The 15,225-nt window shown below is 42.9% G+C and overlaps 1 protein-coding gene across 1 annotated transcript in view; it reads right to left on the bottom strand.

The window, feature by feature from the left end:
- Positions 1–1,364: 1,364 nt before the first annotated feature.
- Positions 1,365–15,225, bottom strand: part of LOC117340610 — a 26,453-nt gene continuing 12,592 nt past the window's right edge. Inside the window, exons 5-6 of the mRNA XM_033902374.1 lie at positions 2,000–2,137; positions 1,365–1,378 (exon numbers count right to left, since the gene is read on the bottom strand). Of these exons, the coding sequence (XP_033758265.1) occupies positions 1,365–1,378; positions 2,000–2,137 (152 nt within the window). The remainder of the gene's footprint in view (positions 1,379–1,999; positions 2,138–15,225) is intronic.

Genomic DNA, 15,225 nt, shown 5'->3' with positions numbered 1-15,225 from the left:
CAAATTATACATGAGTTATTTAACAACACAACAAACACAATACTGATAGTAATGGCCACGGTGTTTATTTTTTGTATTGCCAATTTAAACGGGCGTCAATTACGGCCCACAACTCAAAGAGGCGTCAATGACGGTCTGCACAAGAAAGGGCGTCAATAACGGCCCACAATTCAAGAGGCGTCAATAACGGCCTGCACAAGAAAGGGCGTCAATAACGGCCAACAATTCAAGAGGCGTCAATAACGGCATGCACAAGAAAGGGCGTCAATAACGGCCCACAATTCAAGAGGCGTCAATAACGGCCTGCACAAAAAAGGGCGTCAATAACGGCCCACAATTCAAGATGCGTCAATAACGGCCTGCACAAGAAAGGGCGTCAATAACGGCCCACAAGACAAGAGGCGTCAATAACGGCCTGCACAAAAAAGGGCGTCAATAACGGCCCACAATTCAAGATGCGTCAATAACGGCCTGCACAAGAAAGGGCGTCAATAACGGCCCACAAGACAAGAGGCGTCAATAACGGCCTGCACAAGAAAGGGCGTCAATAACGGCCCACGAGTCAAGAGGCGTCAATAACGGCCTGCACAAGAAAGGGCGTCAATAACGGCCCACAAGTCAAGAGGCGTCAATAACAGCCTACACAAGAAAGGGCGTCAATAACGGCCCACAAGTCAAGAGGCGTCAATAACGGCCCACACAAGAAAGGGCGTCAATAACGGCCCATACAGTACATAAATCAAAGGCGTCAATAACGGCCCAATATGCATAAATATCAGTACAAGAAACAAATATAATGACAATGCAAGTTGACTGAAAATTAAGACATTTGGTGAACAAGGAGAATCCAATGATCATCCCATATTATGCCAATTTATTTAAACTTATATGTGAATGAAATATAATATATGATTATTCACTGCACCGTTGTTAGCGAAGTCCTGCCACATGGCCCATGGAAATAAACAATTTACATGGGCCACCGCCACAAGTTAGGGAGACGTAGTGGGGAACGCAGCTAACAACTCAATTCACCGTGGCCAACAAACATAAGAACTCTGAAACAGGACTTTAACTTAATTATTGAGGTAATATCAAACGCTCAATCGCACCCAGCATACAATTAAGAAGTATATATATATTATTACCTACATAGTTGAGGTGCACAATGTCTTCTCGAATAAACTAACCCTATTCGCCTGGATATCTGAGTATTTAATGTAGCAAAAAAGTTTAATGTCTCTGAGGACTGGCAAACTATGCCAACTACTTGGCCACTAGAACCAAGCCAATGCTTTCCAAAATTAGCACAACAACATAATTCAGTGTTACCTGCACTATCAGTGAACAGCCCTAATTCAGTGCTAGAGATCCAGTCCTGATCAAAGAAATGAAATGTATCATTAAATAACTGAAAGAACTCTAGCTAAACCCCAATGTCCTTTTTGCTTTCTTTAGCCAAACAATTGGACTTGAAGCTCCAGCTAGCAACCCATACAATCTCCTAGATAATGCTCTCACGCCTGCCATTGCTTTGACAGGAAAGCTAACTTTCCTAACAAACTTTGTAGGTCTTTTAATTTGATCTTCGATTTTGTAAACAAATCTATATCAATGACAACTCCAGAACCTTTTCAAATTTTGAATTAGCCTCCAACCCCCATTAACTTAACCTACTGGTGGAATCCTAAGATTGGAAATTGGTTTGCTTTTAAAGGGGGCATCATCCTACCAGCTTCCACCTCATGCTGTAATTTTATAACCAGAATATCATGATTTTGTACAGCTGAGCACAATTTATCTATTCATTTATTTATCCCCCCCCCCCCCCCCCCCCCGACTCTCTTGGACCCTAGTAATGAAGCTTGAAAGCACTATCAAAACCTTCCTTCAAGGCCCCAGCCACAACTTTGTTCGAATATATGCCTAAATAACTATAAATATATATCAATGACTGCCTGTCTGACTGGCAATGAATGAGTCACGTATACACTGGTACCTTGGGGCGCCTCAGGCTCCTGGACCTCAAGATCAGGCATCGAGTTACCTGGCTGCTCTGACGTGTCGTGTAAACCCCCTGACGCTGCCCGTGCATATGGACTATAAGACTTCCTTTTCCTGGATGGTGGCATGACAGCTTCTCAAATGAGTAAAATATAAATTGTTTATAAACTTCATGTATCGTGGGGAAATGCCTAACAAAATACAAGTTTCGATATTGCTTGTGTCATTTAAATCTAAACTCTTTCATGCAACATTTTATTTTATTTTTTGATTTTTTTTTTGTTTTTGTTTTTGTTTTTGTTTTACATGCAATCATTTATAATTAAGATAAAAACGAAAATATCCAGCAGATGTGCAAGGCTCGGTTGTTAACAATACACAGCTCTATAACGATGACACTCATTCGTAAAAATTGTCCAGTTCAAAATCCAATATGATGTGAAGCATGCATACTCATACAATACAAACATATTAGATATGCAATATAAACAAGTTTGAATTGACAACCTATACTACAGTAAGGCCTTGCTAAGGTTAAAAACTGTGTGTACAGTACTTGCATACATTAGAAGATAATAAGTTATGAATTATAATTTATATTTGTGCCCAGGTGGGTCAGCTTAATGTTTATTCTTTAAATTTACTCCTTTTTCAAAGGCATTGATTATATATTGGCAACATTTGTTAAAATGGTTTCGTCTTCATTTATGACCAACCATATACATTTAGAATTATCCAGTAAAGCAGTTAAGTTTGGATATCTTTTGAACAATGGCTGCACGATACTTTCATCTTCAACTAGATATGAAGAGCAGTATATACAAATTCGCTCTGATCTTTTCAATAAGGGCTGTGTGTGCCTCCCTGTGTCAACCCTTAGGCAATTGCAATGCGCCGAAATCCTAGTTTACATAATGCCTGTCTATGTCTGAAGTCTTTTATTTTCAGGTAAGGTTCTATTTTGAAACAGTTTTTAATGTTAAAGTAGGTATATCAAGCTTGCCACGTTTGGAATTATCATCATTTTTTTTTTTTTTTTTTTTTTGACATGCTATGGACATGGCATTTTAGCTCCATGACCGATAATGTAGTTTTCGGTACGTTAAGCTGATTTAATAAATAATCAACAGAGGAATATCATGTTTGTATATGGTTATTGTGTAACTGTCTATTACAGGTATATGCATCATACAGCAGACCCTCTGTGAGCTCCTCAAGCCTTTTATAATAATCAGACATGAAGGGCAAAAGGCTGAAACTTAGATTACTCAATCTTTTCAATGGGAAAAATTACAAGTTTACATTGCACTGATATTCTCAAAAAGGCTGAACATTTTCATCTCTGAATAATTAATCCTAGATAAAATTAAAGTGAAAGGAGGAAAATAATTTATTCGTTAATTTCTACATATCAATCGAAATTATTATTGATAAACAAACACTCAAACTATTCAAACGTGTAAATAAAGCTGCTATAATTAACGTAACCGATTCATAGCTTCCACGATGCTTACACGTGAAAACAGAATCGAGATTTAAATATTAAAATATTAGATTTACAGCACCCTGTGTGTGCCTAAAAACGTAAAAACTGATTGTCACATACAAATTACCATCCTCCACAACGAATAACGGCAAAGATCGAAAATCATGGACGACGATGCTTGTCGATATCTGCCAATCTCAGATGTTCTTCATCTTCTTTCTTTTACACCGCGACGATATGAAACCGAAAGGTCACTTCCGGTGCAAAACAAAAGGTCAACGGTGTTAGCAACTGGTACAAGGGAGGTAATTCAAATTACCATCAAATCAATTAGTCCCCCCTCTTCGTTTGGGAAACTTAATTATACTGTTTAAAAACAAATAAACAAATGTTTTTCGATTAAATAACCCAAGTTATTCGGTAGTAATAACTTGTATTATTTCCCTTTATAACTTATATTTCCACACATACTTAACTGCCCCTGTCAAGCAGCTAGGAATTATGGGTAGCAGCTTTCCGATGCGCGCCATTAATGAATTGTCAACAGAGTTTTGTAATTTGAAGTTTTCTACTATTTTCATAAGTTTTTTAGGCCTTCTCACTTAACCCACCCACTTCCTCCCCTGATTCTTTTATCTTCTTATTTTATGTTACTATATTGGATGATGTTTCACATGCCTGTTTGAAGGCGGAGTTTGGCAACCCCCACACAGGCTTTTGTTGTAATTGACTACCATTGGCATTTTTAGATGTTTATTTTTGGACGTTTTTTAATCATTGTGTTATGCTATGTTAATTTTGTATTGTTAATTTGTAATATGTTTGGAATTGATATTAAATGTCACCATATGCCATATATGGTGGCAATTTTCAATCTACACATTCTTTTTGTTGTCTGTGACAGGACCGAAGATGCATAAATATATATATATATGTATATCTTGAAATACAAATGTAAATAGATTGCCGTCATTCAAGCTGTTACTTCCTTGTATTACTCCAGCGGTATCACGCCTCTTTTTTAGTATAAATCACCCCGGCAATCTGTTTACTTGTTTGCGAATGTACTAGTTTAAATATTAAACCGCTGTACAGTGTTGTGGTATACCTTTTACTCGATACTTTTTTCTTTTCTTATGCTAAAACCTTTTTAAACTTTCCTTTTCTGTTGTTTCCTTCTTTCTATTCTATATTTGTTCTCTTCTCTTCGTTGTTTTCTGCTGTCATGATAACCTTTCGTAGGGAAATTATTTTGTCTAGAAAGTTTCGATGATGAATAGAGGAAATGGAAATTTAAGAGTAATCAATTTGATATGTATGTCAAATTTGAATGTTAATTCCCAACACATAACATATATTGTGATATTTGAATCACATCTCTATTCATCGCGCCAACATTCCACCGTGACTTTGATCTGGAATAATCTCCATAATAATTCACAATCACTACAACCTTTCATTTTGAATACAAACGTTAAAGGTGCTAGACCTTCGACAGATAGTATTTTTTATCAATTTAAAACACAAATAAACTCCCATGTATTTTTCTTCTGGAATAAATGTTGCACACTTGACATTATTACCACCCTTGAGAAGTTTCATCTTCTTATTTACCTTTAAAATTTTAAATAGATAAATAATTAATTGCGTCCCCAAGAAAATTCATTTCGCTCCGCCTCCATATTGAATGAAATACTGATTGCACATGCGCTGAAAACAGAAAGTAGGTACCACATGGCGAAGGGAGGAAGGCAACATGTGTTGGCCTAAAATCTCCAGAAAGAAGGAAGCATAACTTACATTTTGAAAAGAGATCGAAGAAAGGGAAGGATTTCAATCTGCACAGACCATTGGCAGTATAGACGACAATGGAATCGGAACTCATGTGGACATTACACAGTTGAGTGTTTATTGGAGAGGTAAATGTGTAACGTACTCACATACGTAGCGTAACGTTCGGTCTGTTTCATATTTACTGAAAACTCTAAGCATATGATGCGATTGAATCAATGGTTATGATTTCTTTTGTGATATGTAGTGACTGCATGTTCACTATTTATAGTACACCAGCTTAAACTTCTTGATAAATCACACCTGTATGAATCCAGCGAAATGGGGCCGAAGGGGTTAAGCTAAGAAAGCGTTTCGGTTCGTTGGCGACAAGAATCGTGATTTTTCGCAACGGATAATATTGAAATGTTTATTTAGTTTTTATTTTCTAGTTTCATTAAAACCTCGCAATAAAAAGTTGTAGTTAAGTTAAACAAGTTGCAATATATATAGTTTTCCCCGCTGATAAATAAGTCCACCATATTTCTTTTTGTTTTTAAACTCTTCCCAGAATCCACTGCGATCAAGGTCGAGTGTATGCAAAGAAGTTTATAATGTTCAAAAGTTCGAATCTTGTTGGCTTCATTCCGATAATTTTTGACGTTATATAATTATGTTTTATTTGTATGTCTTATGGAATAAATGTCATTTATTGTCAAAATACTAGCAATTTATTACACTCTGTCGGAGGTGTAGCATCTTTTAGAGAACGAAGCCCATACGATAAAGAATTATGACGCCATTGATTAATCATAGCTTTAGAATTGTTCTTCATAGATGAGTACAACGTGTTGTACCACCTTGATCAATGAAGGAAACTCATTCACGCTTAAGTTCTCATCAATACCACTTCATTAAGAAATGGGTAAATAAAAAAAAATTAAGTCATTTTTTTTTCGCTTAATGAAGTGAATTGTTACTTTATATAAGTTTATGTTGATTGCCGAATGAGGTAATTCAAATATGTTGTAAAAAAGGAAGCAACATAAACGTTTAGTCTAACCACAGATATGAAGGATGGAAATATATTGCCGACGTGACATCCTTTCAAACAGGCCTTTGTTCAACGTAACAAAACAACTAAGAATTTATCAAAATTTATCTTACAGCGGGTAATAGTTCCGGCTACTGGTATTTACGGGATATTATGTGATGTGTTTTTTTTCTGATTGACAGCAGACCTACAATACGACACGGGGTATTCTATTTATAGTTGTATTTAGTAGTATACCGACCAGGAAGTTTACATACAACATGTACGTATACAGATAGACGTCCAAAATGTACCTACATAATCAACACGTATCTGTATCCAAAAGTGACATACAAATCCACTGGATCATCTCACTACTATTGGCAGTCTCATCATCGTCAGGTACGTATAGAATGTACACTTACACGTATCAACCCTGTCATTATATCAAAAAATGTAGCTTTTGTTTTATAAATTTAGTGAGTCTATTTAAATCGTGCAGAGTGACGTCATTAGACTGTTTGTTGGTGTGGTGACGATACCCTTAATACAGTTTAGATATACAGATGGTGACGTGAACGTGAAATGTATCATAATGTAACATAATAGTTTTCATTTGTTGTTTCAATATGCAAAAGATGTGCAATGTAATTGTTGTCAATTGGCTGTTTACCTAGCGCCTATATTATATATATACAGTACCAAAGCTACCTATGTGTCTCATTGTCTGTCTCTCTGTCCGACCGTCCGGTCAGCCGTTTGCCCGTCATTCGTCCGTTCCTCCCTTTCTGGGTTTTTTTCAAAGATAACACCTTGTGATAGTTACAAATCCTAACAGAACTAAACCGCTGCATGGTGTAGTTGTATATGCTACTAAATTCATATAAATGGGTGCTATATATTTTTGTATAAATTAAACAACTCATTTATGTCAGGTTTTTTGTGATGTGATGATGAGGATATTAACATTTTACGTCACGTGAAACCCTCACAAATCGCAATATGTTATCGCCATTACATATTGAGGGTATGTAAATGAGTTGAAAGGTATCGCTTTCTAACTACGATTACAGAACAGCAAACACTATCATCACATTTCTCAGATAACACACATACGGCAGCGTATTAGGGCCAATATAAAAAAAACTGGCTAGATAACCGAGCTCGTAGCATAGAGTGTGTGCGAGTCACCTAGTGGGCTATTCGATTACTATTCCAAAAGCCTTACAGCCCATATGTTAGCATGCATACAAGAGCTAAAAACAAAATATATAATTTGGAGAGAGATATTTAAACCTCTATTATGGTATAAGATAACGAAACATGTACATCTATTTTTTTTGGATTGTTGATGCAAATACATTTCATTCATTTGATGAACCCTGAAATTATCAAAATATAGCATTTTCCTGACTTTAACGTTAAATGTTAATCGTGATATATTAAAATCAATATGTATATGAAACATTTTGAAGTAAACCGGAATATTAGTTTGATTTCAGGCAAACATTGCTGTTCGCGTATGTAACGACTGACGTTATGAATGCCACCATACATAGGATATTCGTAATGTTACCATTAAGCTATGAATAAGCTGAGAAACGGACCGGTCTGTGCTGTCGTAGTCGTGTCCCTTGTGAAGGCACTTTACCCTAACGGCGCATGATGGCATACGACGGACCTTCCGTGTTTTTTTAATGAGGTAGTCACCAACTACTACAAGGAGAGCCCGCCTTAAACTGACACTGACTGTTCACGGAACGATAAACTCAGCAAACAAACAAACAAACATATTGATTAACTGACCGCCACCAACAGTATAGTTGTAAATTCCTGGAATCAATGTATTAACTGTATCTAAGAAATCTCAATGAACCACTGAAGCCTCAACATCATATGAAGTTTTTATTTAGGTCAGACAAAGTTATGTTTCTCGTTTTGATACGAATGTTTACACATATTTGTCTTTACAGAAATGTATTTTATATTTTACTGTCCATTTGAATTGTACTCATATTTGATATTTCATAGAAATATAAGACTAATAGTATGATAATGAATGTTTCATGACTTTAGCACTCCAGAGTTAATAAGTGTATAACTCATATCAAATCATAAGCTATTTATAACTAATGGTTATAAACAGTTAATCTATGAGTTAAAAATTATAGGAAAGTTTGAAAAAGATGGGTATGCAGAAGCTCGAGTGATTATGGAGATAAACTGTTTATGAGATATATAATTATGTATTAAGTGCGTCTACGAGCGGACAATTATGAACATGTTGTTCATACGCATGTCTCTCTGATTTTATCGAATTCCGACCATAACCAAATGAAACAGCAACTGGGCAAGAAATATCAGAGCGATGTCTAACAATCCTGTTTAAATATTCGGATCTCTCTGATTTCATCAATAACATTCTGATTGCAATATATTTTTGCATTTTACCTTTACAAATGGTGAAATCACAAATAGCAGGTAACCATTCATTGCGTACAAAGTATGCTGGCGAGCCAACCATACTACCCCGACTGTTTATATAGACCGTAAGACGAGAGCCACCGCCCTAGAACCGTAAGGCGAGAGCCACCGCCCTATAATCGTAAGGCGAGAGCCACCGCCCTTTAACCGTAAGGCGAGAGCCACCGCCCTTTAACCGTAAGGCGAGAGCCACTGTCCTATAACAGTAAGAAGAGACCCACGGCTCTATAATCGTTAGGCGAGAGCCACCGCCCTATAACCGTAAGGCGAGAGCCACCGCCCTATAATCGTAAGGCGAGAGCCACTGCTCTAGGATCGTAAGACGAGAGCCACCGCCCTTTAACCGTAAGGCGAGAGCCACTGTCCTATAACAGTAAGACGAGACCCACCGCTCTATAATCGTTAGGCGAGAGCCACATCCCTATAATCGTAAGGCGAGAGCCACCGCCCTATAATCGTTAGGCGAGAGCCACCGCCCTATAACCGTAAGGGGAGAGCCGCCGCCCTATAACCGTAAGACGAGAGCCACCGCCCTATAATCGTAAAGCGAGAGCCACCGCCCTATAATCGTAAAGCGAGAGCCACCGCCCTATAATCGTAAGCCGGGAGCCACCGCCTATAACCGTAAGACGAGAACCATTGCCCTATAACCGTAAGACGAGAGCCACCGCCCTTTAATCGTCAGGCGAGAGCCACCGCTCTATAACCGCAAGGCAAGAGCCACCGCCCTAGGATCGTAAGACGAGAGCCACCGCCCTTTAATCGTAAGGCGAGAGACACTGTCCTATAACCGTAAAACGAGACCCACCGCTCTGTAATCGTTAGGCGAGAGCCAACGCCCTATAGCCGTAAGGCGAGAGCCACCGCCCTATAATCGTCAGGCGAGAGCCATCGCTCTATAATCGTTAGGCGAGAGCCACCGCCCTATAACCGTAAGGGGAGAGCCGCCGCCCTATAATCGTTAGGCGAGAGCCACCGCCTTTTAACCGTAAGGGGAGAGCCGCCGCCCTATAACCGTAAGACGAGAGCCACCGCCCTAAAATCGTAAAGCGAGAGCCACCGCCCTATAATCGTAAGGCGAAAGCCATCGCCCTAGGATCGTAAGACGAGAGCCACCGCCCTTTAACCGTAAGGCGAGAGCCACTGTCCTATAACCGTAAGACGAGACCCACCGCTCTATAATCGTTAGGCGAGAGCCACCGCTCTTTAACTGTAAGGCGAGATACACTGCCCTATAACCGTAAGACGAGAGCCACCGCCTTATAATCGTAAGGCGGGAGCCAACGCCCTACAACCGTAAGGCGAGAACCATTGCCCTATAACCGTAAGACGAGAGCCACCGCCCTTTAATCGTAAGGCGAGAGCCACCGCTCTATAACCGCAAGGCAAGAGCCACCGCCCTAGGATCGTAAGACGAGAGCCACCGCCTTTTAATCGTAAGGCGAGAGACACTTTCCTATAACCGTAAGAGGAGACCCACCGCTCTGTAATCGTTAGGCGAGAGCCAAAGCCCTATAACCGTAAGGCGAGAGCCACCGCCCTATAATCGTAAGACGAGAGCCAACGCCCTTTAACCGTAAGGCGAGAGCCACCGCCCTATAACCGTAAGACGAGAGCCACCGCCTTATAATCGTAAGGCAGAAGCCACCGCCCTATAACCATAAGACGAGAGCCACCGCCCTTTAATCTTAAGGCGAGAGCGACCGCTTTATAACCGCAAGGCAAGAGCCAACGCCCTATGACTGTAAGACGAGAGCCACTGCCCTATATCTGTCAAGAGAAATCCACCGCCCTATAACTATCAGGCGAAAACCACTGCCCTATAACCGTAAGACGGGCGCCACCGCTCTATAACCGGAAGGCAAGAGCCAACGCCCTATGACTGTAAGACGAGAGCCACTGCCCTATATCCGTCAAGAGAAATCCACCGCCCTATAACTATAAGGCGAAAACCACTGCCCTATAACCGTAAGACGGGAGCCACCGCTCTATAACCGGAAGGCAAGAGCCAACGCCCTATGACTGTAAGCCGAAATCCACCGCCCTATAACTATAAGGCGAGAGCTACCGCCCTATAACCGTAAGGCGAGAGCCACTGCCCTATAACCGTAAGACGAGAGCCACCGCCCTTTAACCGTAAGTCGAGAGCCACTGTCCTATAACCATAAGACGAGAGCCACCGCCCTATAACCGTAAGGCGAGAGCCGCCGCCCTATAACCGTAAGGCGAGAGCCACTGTCATATAACCATCACACGAGACCCACCGCTCTATAATCGTTAGGCGAGAGCCACCGCCCTATAACCGTAAGGCGAGAGCCACCGCCCTATAATCGTAAGGCGAGAGCCACCGCCCTTTAACCGTAAGGCGAGATACACTGCCCTATAACCGTAAGACGAGAGCCACCGCTCTATAATCGTTAGGCGAGAGCCACCGCCCTATAAGCGTAAGGTGAGAGCCACCGCCCTATAATCGTAAGGCGAGAGCCACCGCTCTTTAACCGTAAGGCGAGATACACTGCCCTATAACCGTAAGACGAGAGCCACCGCCTTATAATCGTAAGGCGGGAGCTACCGCCCTACAACCGTAAGGCGAGAACCATTGCCCTATAACCGTAAGACGAGAGCCACCGCCCTTTAATCGTAAGGCGAGAGCCACCGCTCTATAACCGCAAGGCAAGAGCCACCGCCCTAGGATCGTAAGACGAGAGCCACCGCCCTTTAATCGTAAGGCGAGAGACACTGTCCTATAACCGTAAGAGGAGACCCACCGCTCTGTAATCGTTAGGCGAGAGCCAAAGCCCTATAACCGTAAGGCGAGAGCCACCGCCCTATAATCGTAAGACGAAAGCCAACGCCCTTTAACCGTAAGGCGAGAGCCACCGCCCTATAACCGTAAGACGAGAGCCACCGCCTTATAATCGTAAGGCAGAAGCCACCGCCCTATAACCATAAGACGAGAGCCACCGCCCTTTAATCTTAAGGCGAGAGCCACCGCTTTATAACCGCAAGGCAAGAGCCAACGCCCTATGACTGTAAGACGAGAGCCACTGCCCTATATCCGTCAAGAGAAATCCACCGCCCTATAACTATAAGGCGAAAACCACTGCCCTATAACCGTAAGACGGGAGCCACCGCTCTATAACCGGAAGGCAAGAGCCAACGCCCTATATCCGTAAGGCGAAATCCACCGCCCTATAACTATAAGGCGAGAGCTACCGCCCTATAACCGTAAGGCGAGAGCCACTGCCCTATAACCGTAAGACGAGAGCCACCGCCCTTTAACCGTAAGTCGAGAGCCACTGTCCTATAACCATAAGACGAGAGCCACCGCCCTATAATCGTAAGGCGGGAGCCATCGCCCTACAACCGTAAGGCGAGAACCATTGCCCTATAACCGTAAGACGAGAGCCACCGCCCTTTAATCGTAGGGCGAGAGCCACCGCCCTATAACCGTAAGGCGAGAGCCACCGCCCTATAATCGTAAGACAAGAGCCACCACCCTTTAACCGTAAGGCGAGAGACACTGCCCTATAACCGTAAGACGAGAGCCACCGCCTTATAACCGTAAGGCAGGAGCCACCGCCCTATAACCATAAGACGAGAGCCACCGCCCTTTAATCTTAAGGCGAGAGACACCGCTCTATAACCGCAAGGCAAGAGCCACCGCCCTATGACTGTAAGGCGAGAGCCACTGCCCTATATCCGTGAGGCGAAATCCACCGCCCTATAACTATCAGGCGAGAGCTACCGCCCTATAACCGTAAGACGAGAGCCACTGCCCTATAACCGTAAGACGAGAGCCACCGCCCTTTGACCGTTAGGCGAGAGCCACTGTCCTATAACCATAAGACGAGAGCCACCGCTCTATAATCGTAAGGCGAGAGCCACCGTCCTATAACCGTAAAGCCAGAGCCACCGCCCTATGATCGTAAGGCGAGAGCAACCGCCCTATAATCGTTAGCGAGAGCCATCGTCAAATAACCGTAAGGGGAGAGCCACCGCCCTTTAATCGTAAGGCGAGAGCCACCATCCTAAAACCGTAAGACGAGAGCCACCGCCCTATAACTGTAAGGCGATAGCCACCGCCCTATAATCGCAAGGCGAGAGCCACCGCCCTAGCACCGTAAGACGAGAGCCACCGCTCTGTAATCGTAAGGCGAGAGCCACCATCATAGAACCGTACGACGAGAGCCACCGCCCTAGAACCGTAAGGCGAGTGCCACCGCACTATAATCGCAAGGCGAGAGCCACCGCCCTAGGACCGTAAGACGAGAGCCACCGCCCTATAACCGTAAGGTGAGAGTCACCGCCCTATAATCGTAAGGCGAGAGCCACCGCCCTATAACCGTAAGGCGAGAACCACTGCCCTATAACCGTAAGACGAAAGCCACCGTCCTTTAATCGTAAGGCGAGAGCCACCGCTCTATAACCGCAAGGCAAGAGCCAACGCCCTATGACTGTAAGGCGTGAGCCACTGCCCTATATCCGTAAGGCGAAATCCACCGCCCTATAACTATAAGGCGAGAGCCACTGCCCTATAACCGTAAGACGAGAGCCACCGCCCTTTAACCGTAAGGCGAGAGCCACTGCCCTATAACCAAAAGACGAGAGCCACCACCCTATAACCGTAAGGGGAGAGCCACCGCCCTATAACCGTAAGACGAGAGCCACCCCCCTATAACCGTAGGACGAGAGCAACTGCTCTATAATCGTAAGGCGAGAGCCACCGTCCTATAACCGTAAAGCGAGAGCCACGCCCTATGATCGTTAGGCGAGAGCAACCGCCCTATAATCGTTAGCGAGAGCCACCGTCAAATAACCGTAAGGGGACAGCCACCGCCCTATAATCGTGAGGCGAGAGCCACCGCCCTATAACCGTGAGGCGAGAGCCACCGCCCTATAATCGCAAGGCGAGAGCCACCGCCCTAGGACCGTAAGACGAGAGCCACCGCCCTAGGATCGTAAATCGAGAGCCACCGCCATATGACCGTAAGACGAGAGCCACAGCCCTAGGATCGTAAGGCAAAAAGCCACCATACTAGAACCGTCAGACGAGAGCCACCGCCCTATAACCGTAAGGCGAGAGCCACGCACTATAATCGCAAGGCGAGAACCACCGCCCTAGGACCGTAAGGTGAGAGCCACCGCCCTAGGATCGGAAGGCGAGAACCACCGCCCTAGGATCGTAAGGCGAGAGCCACCGCCCTAGGATCGTTAGGCGAGAGCCACCGCCCTGTAATCGTAAGGCGGGAGCCACCGCCCTAGGATCGTAAGGCGAGAGCCACCGCCCTAGGATCGTAAGGCGAGAGCCACCGCCCTAGGATCGTAAGGTGAGAGCCACCGCCCTAGGATCGTAAGGCGAGAGCCACCGCCCTAGGACTGTAAGACGAGAGCCACCGCCCTATAACCGTAAGATGAGAGCCACCGCCCTATAATCCTCATTCACGCTTAAGTTCTCATAAATAGCACCTCATTAAGAAATGGGTATATTAAAAAAAATAAAAATCTTTAATCAACAGTCATGTATTTTCGCTTAATGAAGTGAATGGTTACTTTATATATGTTGATTACCGAATGAGGTAATTCAAATATGTTGTAAAAAGGAAGCATGATAAACGTTTAGTCTAACCACAGATATGAAGGATGGAAATATATTGTCGACGTGACATTCCTTGTAAACAGGCCTTTGTTCAACGTAACAAAACAAGTAAGATTTTATCAAAATTCATCTTACAACGGGTAATAGTTCCGGCTACTGGTATTTTCGGGATATAATGTGATGTCTTTTTTTCTGATTGACAGCAGACCTACACTACGACACAGGGTATTCTATTTATAGTTGTATTTAGTAGTATACCGACCAGGAAGTTTACATACAACATGTACGTATACAGATATACAGTGGAACTTCGTTAACTCGAACTCGGATAACTCGAATACCCCGGTTAACTCGAAGTACCTCGCCGGTCCCGGCCGAATTTTCTCTTTATCTTAGTAAAAAAAACTCGGAAAATTCGAATTCGGATATCTCGAAAAACTCGGATAATACGAAGTAAAAATTTGGTCCCAACAATAAAAATCCTACTTGAAATGTTCGAATAACTCGAAGTATAATTTTCGTCGATCGGTGGCAAACGCCGACATTTTTTAAGAGCTAAATTCCGTTTGTAATACTGAACATATCGGCACTACTAACCTACATGCTATTATAAGTGTTTCATAAATTCATAAAAGAAATTGTCGGTTGAATCTTTTAACAACAAGTCTTGGTGATAAAAAGTACTGCTTTACTTACATCAGGTAATTTCCCAAGGCGGTCGCCGATATCAGTACACACAATAGTCAACAACTCATCTACCCGTTCGCTCAAGCGGAACTAATCTCTGACACACCGGTAGATCTACCGGCTGATGTTTTTACAGGTGTAGAAATGACACGGTCACCGGCG

Source organism: Pecten maximus, chromosome 13 (genome assembly GCF_902652985.1).
Source record: "Pecten maximus chromosome 13, xPecMax1.1, whole genome shotgun sequence".
Taxonomy (NCBI): domain Eukaryota; kingdom Metazoa; phylum Mollusca; class Bivalvia; order Pectinida; family Pectinidae; genus Pecten; species Pecten maximus.
Note: the sequence above shows the minus strand (reverse complement) of the source record. Positions and strands in the feature narration are given on the sequence as shown.